At 42.3% G+C, this 18,322-nt stretch overlaps 1 protein-coding gene across 2 annotated transcripts in view; it reads left to right on the forward strand.

The window, feature by feature from the left end:
* Positions 1–7,975: 7,975 nt before the first annotated feature.
* The window catches only part of PIAS2 (protein inhibitor of activated STAT, 2), a 23,844-nt gene continuing 13,497 nt past the window's right edge, over positions 7,976–18,322 (forward strand). For both annotated transcript variants that reach the window (XM_009322971.1, XM_009322972.1), the window contains exons 1-5: positions 7,976–8,447; positions 12,111–12,195; positions 12,811–12,861; positions 12,984–13,074; positions 17,409–17,543. In XM_009322971.1, coding sequence (XP_009321246.1) covers positions 7,976–8,447; positions 12,111–12,195; positions 12,811–12,861; positions 12,984–13,074; positions 17,409–17,543 — 834 coding nt within the window. The remainder of the gene's footprint in view (positions 8,448–12,110; positions 12,196–12,810; positions 12,862–12,983; positions 13,075–17,408; positions 17,544–18,322) is intronic.

Genomic DNA, 18,322 nt, shown 5'->3' on the forward strand with positions numbered 1-18,322 from the left:
CCACGCCCTCGAGGGCCCAGGGCCGTGATGCCGATGCCCTTACTGCGAACCAAAGGGAGAATGCCGAATAATTACTGCATGTTTGAAAATGCTAACAATTACTGATTTTTTTTTTTGGAAAATTCATTAACTGCTTTCCAACCGGGAAAACTGCGCCTGTGAAGTGTGAAATCCAGTAGTATTTATTTTCAGACCTGTTTTATCTCAATTGAATGCCTTTTATATTGCAGTTGTGGACTTTCTGTAACAGATTTTTTTGGTGGGGGGGGTGGCCATTCATACTTTAAGGTGCGTACACAAAGAGCCGACTACATCGCTTCTGTTTTTCCTTGTGTTGAATAATCTGTGAGTACCTTTGTTCGGAAGGAGCATGTTGTCCTTCTGCAGCATCCACACCTGCAGAAGTGCCGCCGAGGGTATGCTACGTGCACACTGAACCCCCTCCCGACCTAGACTTTCCTACAGAAGGACAGTTGAATAGGAACCACTGTGAGTTAGGCTTTAGTGTCGAGAAAGGTCTGGTGGCTGAACTGACGGTAGTCTGACCAACAGTGGGAAATACGCTGCAATCACCAGAGAATTTCCTACTTCCTAGGCTTCTTCCAGCACTAACACCGCTTGGGATGAAGTGGCTGTAGTGTAGCTGAGGAGCTCGGTTGTAAAAAATCTCACGGAAAGAACTGAGTTTCTTTATTTGAGGACAAGAGTGCTCTATCTCAATCTTAGTTGAGGAAGGGTTGGCTTATTTTTTCCTAAGTTAAACATTGTGGGTTTTTTTTAACTTGTTTGTGTTTACATGTTTTCTTGTTTAGTGTCCTGACTAATTTTCAACCCTCTTTCCAAGGTGTCTCAAAGGGTGTAGCTACGTAGGTGGCTAACCCCCCAGTTAGCACTGCAAACTTTGTAGCAGTGATAACTCTTCTTAGTGTAGCTCCTCTTCTCCAGGCTTGAGCCGGACCTGTGATCTGCATTTTCCGAGGCGCTATAATCGCTTATCTAGACATGCATAAGTATTGATAGACTCTGTCTGGGAATTGGGTACCTAAATACCTTTGAAATTATATATGCACCTGAGTTGCTTGCTAAAAGTAACACGGGAAGTGTGGGGGGAAAAGGGAACTGGGTTTCAGGCCAACTACAGGACTGCCCCTTCGTCACTCAAAACAATAGGTATCAGTAGCTAAAAAAATACTAGTCTGAAGAAATGTCTTTTGATGTTCCCATTCATCTTATTTGTAAGCTGGAGTGCCAGTGAAATGAATCTGCTAGCCTGGAGCTTCTCTATATGTCTGTTCAACATCCAGCTGATGATAATTCATGGTCCATTTTGGGAAAGCTCTAGATATTTTTTGGAAGAGAATATGGTAGTCTGCCTCCTGTCTTCAAGGCCTTTACTGCCTTTTTTTTTTTTAAATTAAGGTTGATACATTTGGATGCGTCTGCTTGAATACCAGGCACTTGGTTTGCAGGTTCAAGGTTTTTTTTTTCAGACAACCAATTCTTCCTGCTTTTGGCCAAAGAAGAGACAGACTTCCCCCACCCCCAGCAGATTTGACGAATTGACGTTTAGGAGTGATCTTAAACTGGTGCTTTATAGATTAATTTTACAGAACGTTTTTATGGCAGTATTGTTTGTTGCTCTCTTGTTTGCAGTTTCCTGTAGTACGTGATCTCTACCTGCCTTATAAAAGGCCAGTAGGGCAATTTGGAGAGTTGAACTTATTTTAGTAAATCGTTATGGACTGACTAAAGGCAGGAGGTCAGAGTTCTCTCTTAAATCCTGTTTTTGAGGGAAACATGCAGGGGCAGCATTTTTCTACTCTCAGGGCAAAGGATTGTTTTAATATTTGTTAGTACCGTCCCTGCCATCCTCTGGATCTTCAGAGTAAAAGTTCTGAGGAGCTATGACCAAAGGGTTATAATTGAGAGGCTGCAGTGAAAGAAAACAAAGAGACTCAAAGAAACCCGGTGTTACATCATGCCTTTTGGAAATCTTCGGTTTTGTTAAAGGATTCGGAAGTAGCTGTAACCGCAGTCACTACTTTTCAAGGTATTAGTGAAAATGTCCAGTATAAGGCTTACCCTTCCAGACCTTTGGATTAACTCTTAATTAATTAGTAGTGTTTATTGAATTCTGTAGGCTACCAGTTTCTGGAGTATTAGGGAGTTGCTGAGAAGATGTGGTGAGCACAACACTATCTCTCTTGTATTTTGAGATACAATTTCCAGACCTGCTGTTCACAGATGTGTTTTTAAACATGGCTCGTACCTTTATCCATAATCCTCACTTACGAGCAGCCCAATGAATGTCAAAAGGATTACATGGGCATAGGCGGACGTGGAACAGAAGTCAGCGGTCTGGTGTGGAGGCCAGAGATGGCATGTGAACACATTTTTGAACAGAATTGGCCCAGGAGTGGGGAACTACAGCTCCTTCCGAGAGCCATCTGTGAGAAAACGATTCCAGCTTCCAACAAATTCTGAACTGACCGAGATTTGGCTTGAAGCTGTGGTTTGCATCCCAGCAAAATACTGCAGATAAGAGGATGGTTATATATTATTACTTAGAGAGAGAGAAAACATCTCTTGGGTCCCCTAAGTTTCTGTTGGCATCCTGACTCTAGTTTGGAAACATAATACAGAGTGCACGCTATCCTTGAAACATTGCAGACCCCTAGTTTAGAAGATAGCAGCTTCAGTCTCACGGTTTGTATTTAATCGGGGTTTGAAGTAGTATGTTAGTTTCATCTTTATGGAGAAAAAAACCAGCTCTTTATATGCCAATGAATATGCCTGTGCCAAAACTAATTTGTGTGACACTAGTGACCAGTTTCACGGCCATTGTGGAGAAAACTCATTTTGGTGAGAAGAGATGGAAGTGTGCTCATATGCCCTGTGTGGAAGGGGAGATTACACAGAATTTACTGGAAAATCAGGGCTTATAAATGCTGAAAGTAAGTCCCACTTTTAAGTTTTGCTCTTGCATACCCAGTACTGAAGTCATGCGATTCAAATGTGAAGAGCAATATGGTTCAGATACCATATTAAAATACAGAAATTGAAGTCTCATACTTGTCTGTATTGGATCTCTCGTTCATACCAGCCTCAGTGTCTTTCTACTCCTCTTGCTTTATTTTTCCAGTCGGAATGGACAGCGTTTGCCTGTTTACCAGGTGAAGCAGCGCTTAGTGCTAAATTGTTAGCCAAGAAGAAAACAGAGAGGTATTTTCACGTGTCCTCTTCAAGCTCATTGCCAAACACTCTGTTGTACTCTGTTTTATTTTAGCTGTCTTAATAACATTGTATTGTATATGCCCATCAGTTTGGGGGTTTGATGAAGAAATCAAATTCCGCATGGTGATCTGGAATAAACTTACAATGATGGACAGAATAGATATTGAGAAGTTTCTGTTGGTGATGTAGTGATCTCTAGGTTGCAATTAACGTTGAGTGTATTAAATAAGGTAACCTCTGATAAAATACTGTTAATAACCTATGAGAATATACTGTTACCTTGTATCTGTACGTAATTCCCCTTCCTAGATGCATAGTCATTTTTTCAGACCAGTGAGGCTTATTGTGGTACCTTCAAAGCTTGTTATATCCAGAATAATTAACAAATAATGATTGTGCTGAGATACGGTGATGGGGGAGAAGAAGGAGATAATATAGTTTATGGTACTTAAAAAATGAGGCTGCGATGAGATGGGTCAAGCTTTGTTTTGAGCATCTTATGTGAAATGAACGCAAGTCTTTGATTTAGGATTTTCACTGTTACATTAAGCGTGTGCAACGTTGAAGACTCATGCCTAATTTAGGAGCCAGGCTAGAGTTAGTCCAAAGAAAAATCCCCATAATACTGAGGACCTGATGGTCATGCTGTTTGCACCAACTGTTGTGTTCTTCAGAGCTGCTCTTACTGTGCTGTACTACTTCCACAGATTTAACTGGTGACATCTTCATTCTTTCCCAGGGCTTGCAGTTTTTTATCTATAGTTACGTGAGTTTCCAGAATACATTTATGTTTGTATTCAGGGTCAGCAGAGAGGTCTTCAACCATTCCAAGACAGAAGTTGCTCTTTCTTACCAGTATTACCCATTGCTAGCCCGCTGTAAATCAGCATGCATGCAAATTTATTGCAAAAGATGTCACAAATGTGCTTCTCTGCTACGAGTGTCCAGAGAGGGCTTAAAGTCAGGAGTGAGGATTTGTGGGGTTGGTCCTTCCCTATACAGTCCTTGGACACTTCAGAAAACGTCTGGAAGCCAGCGGGGCTGAAGCAGAGCTCTTAGGTGGAGACTGACCAGAACTTTTGCGTTGACTTGGATGGTTGCTGCAGGCTCAAGTGTAGGGTTCGCTACTTGAGCAGTTGCGGTTGCCCTAGAAGCTACAGTTGTTGGTGCTTATTGACGACCTATGTCAAGAATTTAACAGGCGTTCTTGGTTACCTTTCATTTATATATGTAAGTACAATGACTGTTAGAATTGCAGGTAGCTTTGGCAGGGGGAGTGTGGAGAATGACGTACCTCTTGTTTGAGATATTTTTGATCCCTTACTCTGCTCTGAAACACGCCCGCCCTTAATTTCAGCGGCATGTCAGCGTTTCATGGACTCCTTAACATCATCATCCCTGGGAAACGAATGCCATTCCAGATACACCTACGGCTTAATGCTTTAGAACAATATTTCTGCTTATGAATCATGGTTGCTATAGTTTAACAATAAACCCCGTGAAACAAAAAACCCTGTGAAACTTCTTATGACCTTCAAGTATGAATTTCAGGCAAAAAATGTTTCTGGAATATAAAAGTACTTGAATTATCCAGTCTGATTTGCTTCCTTAAAGCTCCGTCAAACTACTCTTTGTGTTCACGGAGAAACATTAAAACCAAAATGGCTCTGGTCTTCTGTGTTAAAAATGTTTTTTATGGGGCTCTGCAGCTGTAAAGAACTTCTCTCAAGAGAAAATTGATGGCATTTACATGACACAACTTGACTGTCTAATCTTAATTCAGTGATGTGAAAAGCATGTTAATAGCTAGGCTGCGGTCTTCTGCAATGTTGTTGGAACCCCAAAAGAAAATAACTTGGTGGCGTTTGTTGGAAGTAGTATCTGTCTTGCACTGTGATTATAAATGCTCCTAAGCATATGTTATGCCTCCATAAAACCTTGTTGATTATAATGAGTGCCCAGTTTGATATGTCTGTAAATGGAGTAATAAGCTAAAACGCGTAGATCGGACTAGCTGCGTTTTCATGCATGTGGTGGTGGTTGCCCTAAAGGGAATGTAGAATCAGCTTTAGGGGGAAAATGTTGCAAAAGCCATTGTTTAATTAATTCCAGTACAACTCACTTTCGCAAGAGTTCTTTCAAAAGCATATGTAAGATTTTTGCATTGATGGACAAAACTTATGTTGTGTTTTTTTTAATACTCCCAAGCATTTTTAATGGAGGTGTCAATTTAAAATCTTTCTGACTTACGGTATTGAAGCCAGCTTGTGTCTTCTAATAAAATGAAATCCATCTTGTAACAAAATGCTAGTTTGTAGAATTTCTGCATAAAATGTTGGCTGTTTCAAGGCGTGATTGACTGCACGTTTCACCTTGATTAACTTGACGGAATGCACAGAAGGAGCACAGAAGGCAGCAGGCAGGGTAATAGACAGTATTTTGCAATACATGCTGTTTCCTTAATCTCAATGTAAAGGATTATTTTACTCATTTGCATTCTGATTATGGAATCCAGAATCGCGCTTACTGCCTGCATCTGAAATAAAGGAGCTGACGTTGCTATCAAGCTTATACAACTATCTATGGAAGGACACAACATGAAGTTCTCAGTAAATTCTTGATTATCAGTATTACCTTTTAACACAATTTCTCTTTTATGTGGCATGACTATAAAGCTGTTATAGTACTTCAAGCTATTTTTTATGAATACGGAAATGCTTTCGTTTCTTCACCCTGTTTGACTGTGAGACTAAGGAAAAGTAGCAGGGGAACGCCAGGTGGAAACTAACCTTCTCCAGCAACTTGCAAACTGGGTGGAGTTCTGTCTCCATCTCCTCTCTTCTTGTATCGTTTTGCTGTTGAGAGAAGTTGCTGGGATGAAATTAAGGTGATATCTGCGGTTGGTCTCTTCAGAAGTTAGGGCGAGCCACTCGGTGCCTCACGTGACGCTGCTTTCACTGGCGATTGCATCCGTGGTGCATTTATAGATGGGGTGTTGGGGGAATACCAGTTGTTACACTGCTGGGTTAGCTCCCTGACAGCTACTTGATAGAAGCATCACCATACCCAAACTGGCCGTCTGGAAATGCTGAAATTCAGAAATAGGATAACCTTGCCCCCTCAACAATGAGGAAAGGCTGTGCCTGATAAGAGTACTACCATAGTATTTTAGACGGTTGTTTTGATATGCACGAATAACGTGGCCCTTGAAAAGGCAGGTCCTGGCTGCTTGCTCCTGCTGTCTTGTAATGGCACAAGTTCAGTTTTCCTCTGGCTCAATTCCCTGATCTGTCTTACTGTAAAAACAATTTTCTCAACATTAAGGAGAGAATAGGGAGCAGGCAGCTGGGGACACAGGGGGAGTTCAGTCTCTTTGGTGGCTGACCGCGTGGTTGTGGCATAGTTGTGTTGAAACTTTAGTTGAGATCAGATCTACGTTAGAATACGTGGGTGTAAACTCTGTAACTGTATAGTAAGGAGTAGGGAAGGTAAACCCAAAACATCGTGTTTTGAGTTGTATCCCTTCTGAAATCAGTGCCCAAAGCTTTAAATGTTATATATTGGACTACTATTTGAAAGTCAACAATGCGCTACTGAACTGTTGTTTTTAAAAATACCTCTTATGATCCCAGATGTCTACTACTTCATACCTTCTGTTAGGGCCTTCATCTCCCACCCCTTGAGTCTGGAGCTGGTACGGTGCAGCAGTACAGACTAAAGTCAGATGTTCTTTCATCTTTAAAACTTAACCTCCTTGTTACGGTGGAGGAGTCCCACAGAAATAGGAAGGAAGTTACTTTAGAAGAATTCTGGGCAATTTTATACCTCTCTGAAAAGAGAGCTTGCTCACAAAAATGTGAGATGATGCACCTATGCTAAGTTACTTGTTTGTAGTAATGGGGGGGGAGAAGATTGCTTCCTCTTGCATAGTGGGCTTTTTTATTTCTTGTTTGTTTTTTTTTTTTTTAAATGAGAATCTTTCTGATTATGAACTTCGTAGTTCAATCCTCAGTCTTCCACAACTAACTCTGATAACCAAGTAAATAGTATTGTTTCCTTTGAAGAGATCTTTGTGTCCCACGATACCAGAATGTGATACGAAAAGGACAGGAAGTTTTCTGTGATATTCTGGAAGAATCAATGACACTGGTTAAACAGTTTGTTAGTACGCTATAATGTAGCTTTCTAAAAAAGTGTCCACCTTGCTGTGCCGTGCTTTCAAGAGTGAAACCTGACGTGCCTGTCTTGTCCCTGTTCATGCGTGCATTTAATGTGCTGCACAAAATAAAGGATGTTTCAGAATAACCTGTGCAGAACAGTTACTTATTTTATTTCTTAAAATGTGTTGGAAGACAGGTGATAATACTGATTTGTCTGATTTTTTTTTTCATGAAATGAGACAGATTTTATATTAGAGCTTATGCTTCTGTCTGAATTTAAGATAGCACTGCATGGGTTGCATTAAGATTATTTTGTTGTTGTTGTTGCTATTTTTGAGTGTGGAAACAATTAGAAGTCTTTGAAATCAATAACACAACCAAACTCAACCTTCGTCCTGGACACTTCGTTTCTTCGCTTTAAACTGACTATACTCTTGCCTTGGGTAAGGGTATGGGTAGTATCTAAGCTGACAGGTGTAAAACTGGAATGATGGAAGTTCAGATGCTTCACCATGCTCCTCAGAAAGGCCTGCTTGGGGCGCTGTTGGCTCACCTGTGCTTATCTCTTTTCTTTCTAGAATATGGTATCAAGTTTTCGTGTTTCTGAACTGCAAGTGTTGTTGGGGTTTGCTGGACGTAATAAAAGTGGACGGAAACATGACCTCCTGATGAGGGCACTGCACTTACTGAAGAGCGGCTGCAGTCCAGCAGTTCAGATAAAAATCCGAGAACTCTATAGGCGTCGGTACCCAAGGACGATTGAAGGACTTTCGGACTTATCGGCTATAAAACCTGCGGTTTTCAATTTGGACAGTAGTTCCTCTCCTGTCGAGCCTGACCTGGCTGTTGCTGGCATTCACCCGCTCCCTTCTACTTCAGTCACGCCTCAGTCTCCTTCCTCGCCTGTCAGTTCTGTGCTCCTCCAAGACACTAAGCCCCACTTTGAGATGCAGCAGCCATCCCCTCCGATTCCACCCGTTCATCCCGATGTTCAGCTGAAAAGCCTGCCTTTTTACGATGTGCTTGATGTGCTCATAAAACCTACAAGTCTAGGTAAGTGTTTAATGGCTCTGCAGGTTTAATTCATGAAATAGGTGTTGCTTATGACCGTACTAAGTCCAGACTTCAATTGCTTTTTGTAGCTGGGGAAAAGCGGAAAGTCCCTTCCCTTCTTATCGCAGAATGGTTTGGGATGGAAGGGACCTTTAAAGGCCATGTAGTCCACCCCCCCTGCCATGAGCAGGGACATCTTCAACTAGATCAGGTCGCTCAGAGCCCCGTCCAACCTGACCTGGAATGTTTCCAAGGATGGGGCATCCACCACCTCTCTGGGCAACCTGTGCCAGTGCTTCACCACCCTCAGCGTAAAACATTTCTTCCTTCTGTCTAGTCTGAATCTCCCCTCTTTTAGTTTAAAACCATTCCCCCTTGTCCTGTCGCAACAGGCCCTGCTAAAAAGTCTGTCCCCATCTTTCTTCTAAGCCCCCTTTAAGTACTGAAAGGCCGCAATAAGGTCTCCCCGGAGCCTTCTCTTCTCCAGGCTGAACAACCCCAACTCTCTCAGCCTGTCCTCACAGGAGAGGTGTTCTTATTTCTACTCTTGCCCTCTCTTCACCACCTGTCCCCAAAAGTGCCAAGCTATACTTCAGAAAATAGTGTTCTCTTCTGTAAATATTATATGATTAAAGATCTCTGTTTTTTGAATATTAAATAGTGAAGTAGAATAGTTCAGTTGGAAGGTACCTACAGTGATCATCAAACTGCCTGACCACTTCAGGGCTGACCAAAAGTTAAAGAATAATAGTTAAGGGCATTGTCCAAATGCCCCTTAAATACTGACAGGCTTGGGGCATCGACTGCCTCTCTAGGAAGCCTGGTCCAGTGTTTGACCACCCTCTTGGTAAAGAAATGTTTTCTAATATCTAGTCTGAACCTCCCGTGGAGTTACTTTTGGCTGAAAGATTTGGACCTGAAGTCTGTCTGGTACAAATGGGGAACACCTCTGTCAGGGCCAACAGGAAAAGGATTGCAGGGTCAGTAATTAATAAGTTGCAACAAAATGAGGAGAACAAGTTCACTGGTTTGTTAGTTTGCATTTATCTCACTGCAACAATTCTGCAGGTTCTGGCATCTGGCACTGAAATAGATACTTTGTGCAAGGAATGTTCAGTGTTGTACTCAGTTTAGTGAAGGTTTCTCAGCCTACGGGTTTGTTGCCATACTCTATGTTAAAATGTAGAGTGGACCTTTGTCTTCCAAATAACCTGAAGTCTCAGCTTAGCTTCCTCAAATGCCTCCCTCTTAAACATATTTAACTATTTGGAAATATGTTGTTTTCTGTCTTGAAATTCAACCTGTCTTACCTTACATGGTAGAAAATGTTCCCTAACTATTTAAAATATTTAAGAGGATGCAAACAGCTTGAAAAATGCTGAAGTGTTTCTAAACAATATTATTAATTTCTTAACTGATTATAGAGCCTTTTTAGGCTGTGACTTATGCCTCAGTGAGGCACACACTGATTGTTGGTCATCCTCCAGTACCTGAAGCAGCAAACATTACTAATGAGCTTTATTTACGATGCCTGTTGTCCCTTCCATTTGCGTGTCGTGACACCCTGTTAGAGAAGAGTTTAATATCAAACCCGTGTATTAGGACAATAGCCGCTGTGGTGGTGGACAGCTCTATGGCTCGTGCTGCCATTACCTTTACAGAGATAATCTGTCAGTGCCACGATGTCCTGGCTAACTCCTGCTTATGTTCACTGTGTGCAGTAGCTGAGCGTCTTAACTAGCTTCCTGAATTATTCTGTGTTATGGGACAACTGTTGGCTTATAGTTAACCAGACTAGTTGCCAGCCACATCGTCACCCTGTCCCATATAATGCAGCGTGTGCTCTGCATTATGTTTCTGCTGTGCAGGTACCTTTTGTTTCCTGGTCAGTGATATCTAGAGGTGATATGCTAGAAATTTCCCCAACAGCTGTTTTCCTCAACTTTGGAATTGATCCTTTTTTTTTTTCTGAAAGGAAGATGCTTCCTTAGGGGTGTCACCATGTTATAGTTAGAGCTGCATGTAAATTCCTCTTTCCTTTGAAGACTGTAGGCTCTTTGTTGCATGTTGCCCAGTTTTCATAGGAGTGAGGATTATCTAGTCCTGTAACGTTTGGGTTCTCTTAGGACATGGATGAGGGGGAGGAGATTAATTTAACTGAGTACTTGCTTGCCTTCAAACTCTTTCCAGAGCACAGTACCTGAAGGTGGCAGCAGCCAGAGCTACAACTCAGATCTGTGTGAGGAGGAGTGGGGAAATGAGATGTGAGGAATGGCTTGATGGGGAAATAATGGGCCTTTCTGATGTTAGAAGGATACAAACGTTGGCTGAAAATCACTCTTAACATGGATTCACAAGCAAATTTGGAAATGAGGCTTTATCTAATATTTTTAGATTGATACGGATAGCTTATAGTCCCAGTTAGTAGACTCGGGTCACTGGGACATGGAACAAACAAAGTTTTTTGTGTTTGAGAATTAAGGATTCAGAAACAAAATAGGTCAGAGAGCTAAAAGTATAGTCTGCTTCACTGTGACTCTTTAAAAGGGGTGATCGCAGGTATTCTTTTGCACTAATATAAGAACACAAGAGCAGGTGTAGGAGTGGGGTTTAGTTTTAACCCACGCTCAATTCAATAACAAAATATTTCCATGATCTCTCTTACATGTGCTCAAGTATTATTTTAAAATGTAAAATGCTGTCTATGGGGGTGTGTGTGCGTGTGTATGTGCGCAGTGTGGCTCTTCTGAATTGTTTGAGGAACTTGGTGTGTGTGTTTGCTCTACCTGGGTTTTATTTTGTGCTTGTGTCCTTTTTGGGTGTGTTTTCTGGGCATAGAGATCGTCTTCTCTGAATGTCACAGTGTGCAAGACAGTCTAGCTCTTCCAAATTTGCCTGGTTTAGCCGTGCTATTTTTGCATTTGTCCTCCTTGCTGGTTACTTTAAACTGTTGGACAAGTCCAATCTACCTTTATTTTCAGGTCAAGATTTCGAACTTCTCAAGTCGAAAGAAAGTAGAAAAATAACATGTGCATACTATGAACCCTTAATACTAAAATATTACTGCTTCCCATCACTGACAGACAAGTAGGTTTCTGATATGAAAGTTGTGTGTTTTGGTTTGGTTTTTTCCCCCCAAATGCTACTGCGGGGCAATTCCCAGACATGCAGTCTAGCTGGCTTCTCTGGCGTTAGGGGTTGTGCTCCCTCCCTTCCTCCCCAAAGGCTTAATTACCTTTAGCTGTTTCTGAATTGAGTAATTTTCCAGCTGTCCATTAATAACTTCTGGTGCGTGTTCTCTTCTTGTAGCGCATTAAACTAGCTGTAAACGTCTTCTCCGTGGTACTCTCTTCGTCAGGTATCCAGTGTTATATTTTGTTGCGTGTTTGTTTGAACCTTTCTCCCTTGGGAGAAAGGACTATAACGCAGCTTGCCGAGCTTCTTTCGTACCGAAGCGTAATGTGATATCAAGCCATCTGAATATAGTTGAATGAATGATTTGTTCCGTTGCTTTCCTGTTGACAGTTCCATGTAGTTCAACCACAGTTTGATTATGTGAAGTGACTTATGCCTCGTTCCAGGAAAAACTCAATTGCAGATCCTGTTTTAATCAATGACTTTAATCACCATGGTTAAACCTCTTTTGTGTCTCTTTTTTTCTAGTACAGAGCAGTATTCAGAAGTTCCAAGAGAAGTTTTTTATCTTTGCTTTAACACCTCAGCAGGTCAGAGAAATCTGTATTTCCAGGTAAGAAGTAAGAGCGTGGCATAGCGTAGGTAAACTTTTGCAAAATTTCAGGAGAAAGTCTGGGTTTTTTGGTTCATTTTATGCATCGCATAAGCTTGCAGATGCAGAGTGATAATCCTCACCAAAGTTATGCTGAGTTTATCTGTGCACAGAATTCATGTGCAGTTGGGGTAAATCCTAGGCCACTAAAGAGTTAACAATTACTCGGTTCCAAATAATTGTGACTATTTAGAGAGGCGGTAAGCTTTTCTTCCTTGCGTGTTTCCTGGCTGCAGGAATGGAGGCTGCTTTTATTTTCTGCCCCAGGGGTCACGTTGTTGTAAGACCTATGGTGTAAGCCAAGAGAATTCATGGGTTTTTTTTTCCCTCTCTGGCAACTTCATACTTTATTGTTACTATAAACTCTTGACAGAGGATGCTGATCCTAAAGTCCTGCTTAACTTGCAGTAGCTAAACAGGGGTGTCGCTCGTAAGACTCGTTCGCAGCTCAATAAAAGAAAAATAAGAGCAAAGTTTAGTGCTGTTGCGGCAGGCGTGCCGGTTCTTTGTGCGTATGACTGGAATATGAGACCTGCTGTCTAAATGGGTGCTTCTCTTTCTTTTTCGTTGTCACAGGGACTTCTTGCCAGGGGGCAGGAGAGATTACACAGTCCAAGTTCAGCTAAGGTACCTTTTTCATGGTGTTCTCTTATAACTTCTTAACTGGCTAATGTAAGTCTAGATGTTTGTGGGGACGTATGAATGTGGTGACACTTGAAAAATGACGCTTTCTCTTTTTGGGGATGTAGGTTATGCCTAGCAGAGACAAGCTGCCCTCAAGAAGATAATTACCCAAATAGTTTGTGTATTAAAGTAAATGGGAAGCTGTTTCCGTTGCCGGTAAGCTTGTTTGTACGCATTTGTGGCTTCTTTGTGACTTGTGGTGTGTGTGTTTTTTCTGTAATGTTAGCTTGCTGAAACAATCAAGCTGTTTATTGTTATCACTCAAATTTCTCTAGTTACTAGTGTTAGGCATATGGTTTGTACATTTGCTGTGTGCGAGAGCCGTTACTACTGTTAATCGCGTTACAGCCACTGCATGGATTAATTGTGTTTTAGCCGCCAACAGCAAACCTCATCTGTTGCAGTTAACGTAACAAAATATGTCAAAACCAAACCAGCATCTGCCTGGGGAATCCTCCTCGTAGGTCTTCAAACTGAGTTTATTTGGCTTGGTTGGGAGTAGCCCTCGCTTGTTTGGGCTATCTATATTTGTGATTGGCTTGAGTTCCTTCTTGTTACGAGGGAACTTACAAGTTTGTACGCTGCTCTGCATCTGTCTGGTTAGAGCAGAATTCATTGTGGGGATGAAGAACAGACACGTTTTAGGGTTCCTAGCACTTGGTGATACTGGAACAAAACAGCGTTGGCAGTCGTACACTTTACTGGTGTCTGATGTTGCAAACGTTAGCACGTAGGCAGGGTCACCTCAAGGCTTGATTATACACAAAAAGGGAAAAGCACTCTCATTATTCCTGAAAAATCTCTGCAACGGGTATCTCTGTACAGCAGAACAGAGAGAAACCCTTACGCAACCCATTCTGAGTAGTTCTGGAAGCTATAGAAGATGGAAATAGTAGTAGTACAGAGGGTGGTTGGGTTTTTTTTTTTTTTCAGCAGTAGGTTTGGAAAGATGCTGTGTGGAGAGAGGAGGTCCGAAACCTCTTTTTCAGAGTGTTTGTCACCTTCTTGCTGTGTCAGATGTGTTGTCCTGTACCCTCCCTCCTGCCATACGCAACCATGACTGCTTTTTTGGCCTCTACTCAGCTTAAGTGAGACTCTGTAGCTTGTCTTCCCCCTACTTCTTTAACCATTGCATCACTGTTCTTCTATCTGTCTTCAGTGTGTAAGAGGATTTCTTTCATATGTTTTTCTGGTCAGTATTTTCTGCAAATGCCAGTTATGTTCTCTGTGATAATCTTGCAGGATTTTCTCCTTTCTTCTGCAGATTGTCTTCCTTTCTTTAAGCAACCCACCAAAAGAATGGGGTCTCATGTTATCCTGTGGACATCGATGTCTGCTGGTTCTCAGTCTTGCTAATATAGCTTACGCCCCGCTATGCTGCGTTACGCTATCCATTGCGTGTGTAACATACATCACAGTCGTAGCAAAAATTGTTTGTAATCTTGGATTCTTGCTTTGCTTTAGATCTAAACCCTGCAGGTTCTTCCTGCGCATCATAAAATGACTCTTTAATCTGTTCAGCAGAAACTTTAGGTGAGAAAGTGAATAAATGACTACTCTCTTGGCAGCTTCCTTTCCTCTCCTCCTTTAGTATGAGCTGAATGACAAATATAGTGTCAGTCCGAGCGCTCCTGCAAACATTTTCTTGTTGATTTGGTCACTGTCTGCATCCCTCTGGCAGTTCCTTTCTGTTGTAGGAAACGTAAGGTAACTTCTTTGCCTCAAAGACAGCTATTGTCTAACTCAGTGGTGTTGGTGTTAGGTAATTAATCAGTGATAGCAGCCTCTGTTGCCAACTTGTACAATTCTTAAGTGAGTACTCTTCTGTCCTTCCCTGGTATAGCAGTTCATGCCTCTGCAGATGTCTGTTAATTATTCCTGGTCCTTGTCTGCCGTCCTTACCAGAAAATTCAGAGAAATGCTGCCAGTGTGCCAGTACTGCTTCAGGTTGTGCCAACTCATGTTAACACGATGTTTTCTTGTATTCCTACAACTATCTGTGCCTTCCTCTTACAGTGTTGGTTCTGACTTAAAAGGAGTAAATAGAGCCTTGCATGCTGGTGTCTTGGCACGTAACAAGGATTTTATACGTAATGCACTGCAGCAGGTGGTTCTCCTGTTGACTTCTCTTGTAGGCAAGGCAAAACGCGGAAGTCCAAAAAGGTAATTTGCTTTTCTTCTCAGGGAACCTCCATAGCCCACTGCAGGTCTCTTTCAAAGGACAAAATCAAGTATGTCAGGGCGGGTTGGAAATAGCTAGATAGAAGAGCAATCGTGCTTTCTGTTGATAGATTTTTCTGGCTGTAGCAGATTCCACCTGCTTTGACTAATATGGTTCTTGCGAGAAGCGTGGGAGGCTTAGACCCAAATAATGTTGGCACTTGCTAGCCACTAGAATTGGCAGCCTAACTAAACAGTGCTAGACCGTGCTGGTGGTGATAGGCAAGCAGAGTGCTCTTTACCCAAGTCCTGGAAGGCTAGGAAGGGAAGGTTTTAAAGTGTTCTAGGAGCACAGAATTGAATCTGAGCTCAAGGGCATTGCTCTGTGGAAGAAAACATCAAAAGCTTGACTGAAATGAAGCACGTGAGCTGCAGAGTCTGTCTCTGAAAAAGGAAAAAAAAGTTGAGAAATATAAGAGAACTTGCGTCCTTGCTCTCTTGAAAGCAAGGCAGCTTCATTTTAGGTTGGACACCAGCAGGATTATTGTGGCTGGTATAGTATGTGTGGAAATACTCTCCTAAATATTGCAGGGATGGTGTGTTTGTCCACATAAGCACACTATAAAGCCACCACGGTAGAGAAAGGCGTACTACAGCAAAGCAACTGGGATGTATACTCTGTAAATGGCTGCAGCTGTTAGGTCTGATTAAAGAAATGGCAAATCGTTCATTCTTTGAAATGGGAAATTGTCAGCAGTCCCCATACATCTGCTGCCTCCACGTTCTGCGATAAAGCACGCGTGGTAAGGTTCCTTATAGCTACCGGGTCATTCTCCACCTGGGGTGGGAACCATTTTAGAGAGAGTTCTTCAGCAGTTGCTGTCTGCTGCTCTGGCCTGGCAGACCTGCCTGTAGATGCTCCGAGTCCCTATTCTGCCACTGCAGGCGTGAGTCCTGTCTGAAATTAATAAAGGGCAGTGGTGAGGCACAGCCAGGGCTTGGTTGTCAGGCGAAACGTATGAACTAGGAACAGAGCTGCTTTGGAAAACACAGGAAATGATGTGACAACTATCGAGTCCTCCTTGGATTAAAGGCAGTGATTATCCTATGGTATTCTTGGCTAGTGGAAGAGGCTGTTTATTCCTGTTTTTTTTTGTTCTCAGACTCAGCGACTTTCAACGTAACTTTTTCCAAGCGCTAGGCTGTGAATGTGAGTTTCTCTGGGTAAAAAAATACGCGTGTGTTTTTCCGGCATATCCTTTCTGGGAGAGTTTCTTGTATAGAACAACACTGTCTTGAACTAAATGAAATCTGGCAGTCGGTTCTGTGCAAGGCACAGGGCTGCAGTCTCTTTTTGGCATCCTTCTGGTGCAGGGTGAGTTTTTGAGACGAGTGGACTGCAAGCAGCCTGCGTGAGCTCAAAACGGAGATTCTCAGAGTTCCTGTTACAGACTGGCTTGCTTTCGTAGCGACAGACGCAGGGTGAGATGAATAAGCTGCAGTTAGGCCGCGTGCTCCTTCACGTGGCACGAGTACTTTCTGCTCACGGTACGCTGGAGAGTATGTGCTTGCCTAGAAGCAAAAGGGAACAGGATGGCTCCTGATCCAATGCGCGAACATCGTATAGGAAATAAAACTACAGAGAAAAGCAGTCTAGGTTATGAAATTTTTCAAAGCTGAGCAAACAATACCTAGTTTGTTTTGTTTCTGCAGACAACAGCAAAGCCTATTAGCTCTTAAATACAGCTGATATTCCACGCGCAGCTCTTCTTCAGGGGCCTTGGCAGAGTACGGATAACAGCCTGTTGCTAATGGGGCTACGTGTAGTTGATATGGGGCAAAGCAGACGCCAAGGAGATGTGGAGCTCTCGGAACAAGACTTTATTGTTTCTTAAATAGAATCAATGAAGTGTGTTGCGGGTGTGAAACACTGAGTTAACTCTTCGTGGCTTGCTGTGTGTGTCGCTAAGGCTGTGTCCTTGCGATGTTCTGCTCTCTTTCAGTGGGGTGGGGGGAAAAAAGCACAAAGCATCAATGTGACTTTTTACTCTTCCAGTGAACTTACCTGGACCAAAACTGCGTTCTCTTCCCCCTTTTCAGCACTTCTGTAAAACCACTTTAAAACAAAAAGTGCTTTAAAATTGTGGTTGGCTTACGGTATTAGACTGTCAAAGACTGATATTTCTCAGAGTAAGCGTTGAATTTAGTCTCCAGCCTAGAGAGCGTCTAGGTTTACCTGCTTCCCATAGATCTGTTTAAACCTAACAAGTCTGTTTCGGAGTACAGCGGGGAGGCTTGGTAACACTTTCCTTGTCCTTTTCTTCCCACAGGGATATGCTCCACCGCCAAAAAATGGAATTGAACAGAAGCGACCTGGGCGCCCCTTGAATATAACATCTCTAGTTAGGCTGTCGTCAGCAGTGCCAAACCAGATCTCCATTTCCTGGGCTTCTGAAATTGGAAAGGTAAACTGTATGTTCTGTAGGATGTGGGAAGTTGTCTAAATAACCTCATCTAGCATTCCGTTTAGTATTAAGTGGCTGAACTTATTATCACTGCCAGGAAACAAAGTTTGCTCTGGAAGTATGGTAATTTACAGTAATGTACTAAAACGTGCATACAGATGGCAAAGACTTCCTTATACAATTCACATCAGAAAGCCTGCTGTTAGGGGTTGCCTGAAACAGGTGTCAAAAATGCCAAGATCTTCTTGTTGTGTAAATAGTACAGACCAGTTCAGACACAACAAAATAACACTTCCCAGTATCTGTTGTAACTATTGCTTGGAGAAGGCTTTTTAAACTGACCAGATGTGCCAAGGCCATGGGGGTGGATACATGCATTGTTTTTGAGGTTTTTGTATTTTCTAACCAAGTAATACTAAGTAGATTTGCAAAAGCAATTTTTATTTTGTAGGAAGAACTGGTTAATGGATATTTCCATCTCTATTCTTTTGAGATTCCTTTTTTACATTGAAATGGCCTCTCTGTGAGTCGATTTAAAATTGTACTTGCAAATAAACCAAAACAGGGGCGGGATTTCCAGCTCAGAAATCTCTTAGATGGCAGGTTGCTGGGAAGGGTTTACTGCGGAGGTGTCAGGCTGCTGGTGTCATAGAATCACAGAATGGTTTGGGTTGGAAGGGACCTCTCAAGGCCATCTAGTCCAACCCCCCTGCCATGAGCAGGGACATCTTCAACTCGATCAGGTCGCTCAGAGCCCCGTCCAGCCTGACCTGGAATGT

Source organism: Pygoscelis adeliae, unplaced genomic scaffold, assembly GCF_000699105.1.
Source record: "Pygoscelis adeliae isolate BGI_AS28 unplaced genomic scaffold, ASM69910v1 Scaffold182, whole genome shotgun sequence".
In the NCBI taxonomy this organism is placed as follows: Eukaryota; Metazoa; Chordata; class Aves; order Sphenisciformes; family Spheniscidae; genus Pygoscelis; species Pygoscelis adeliae.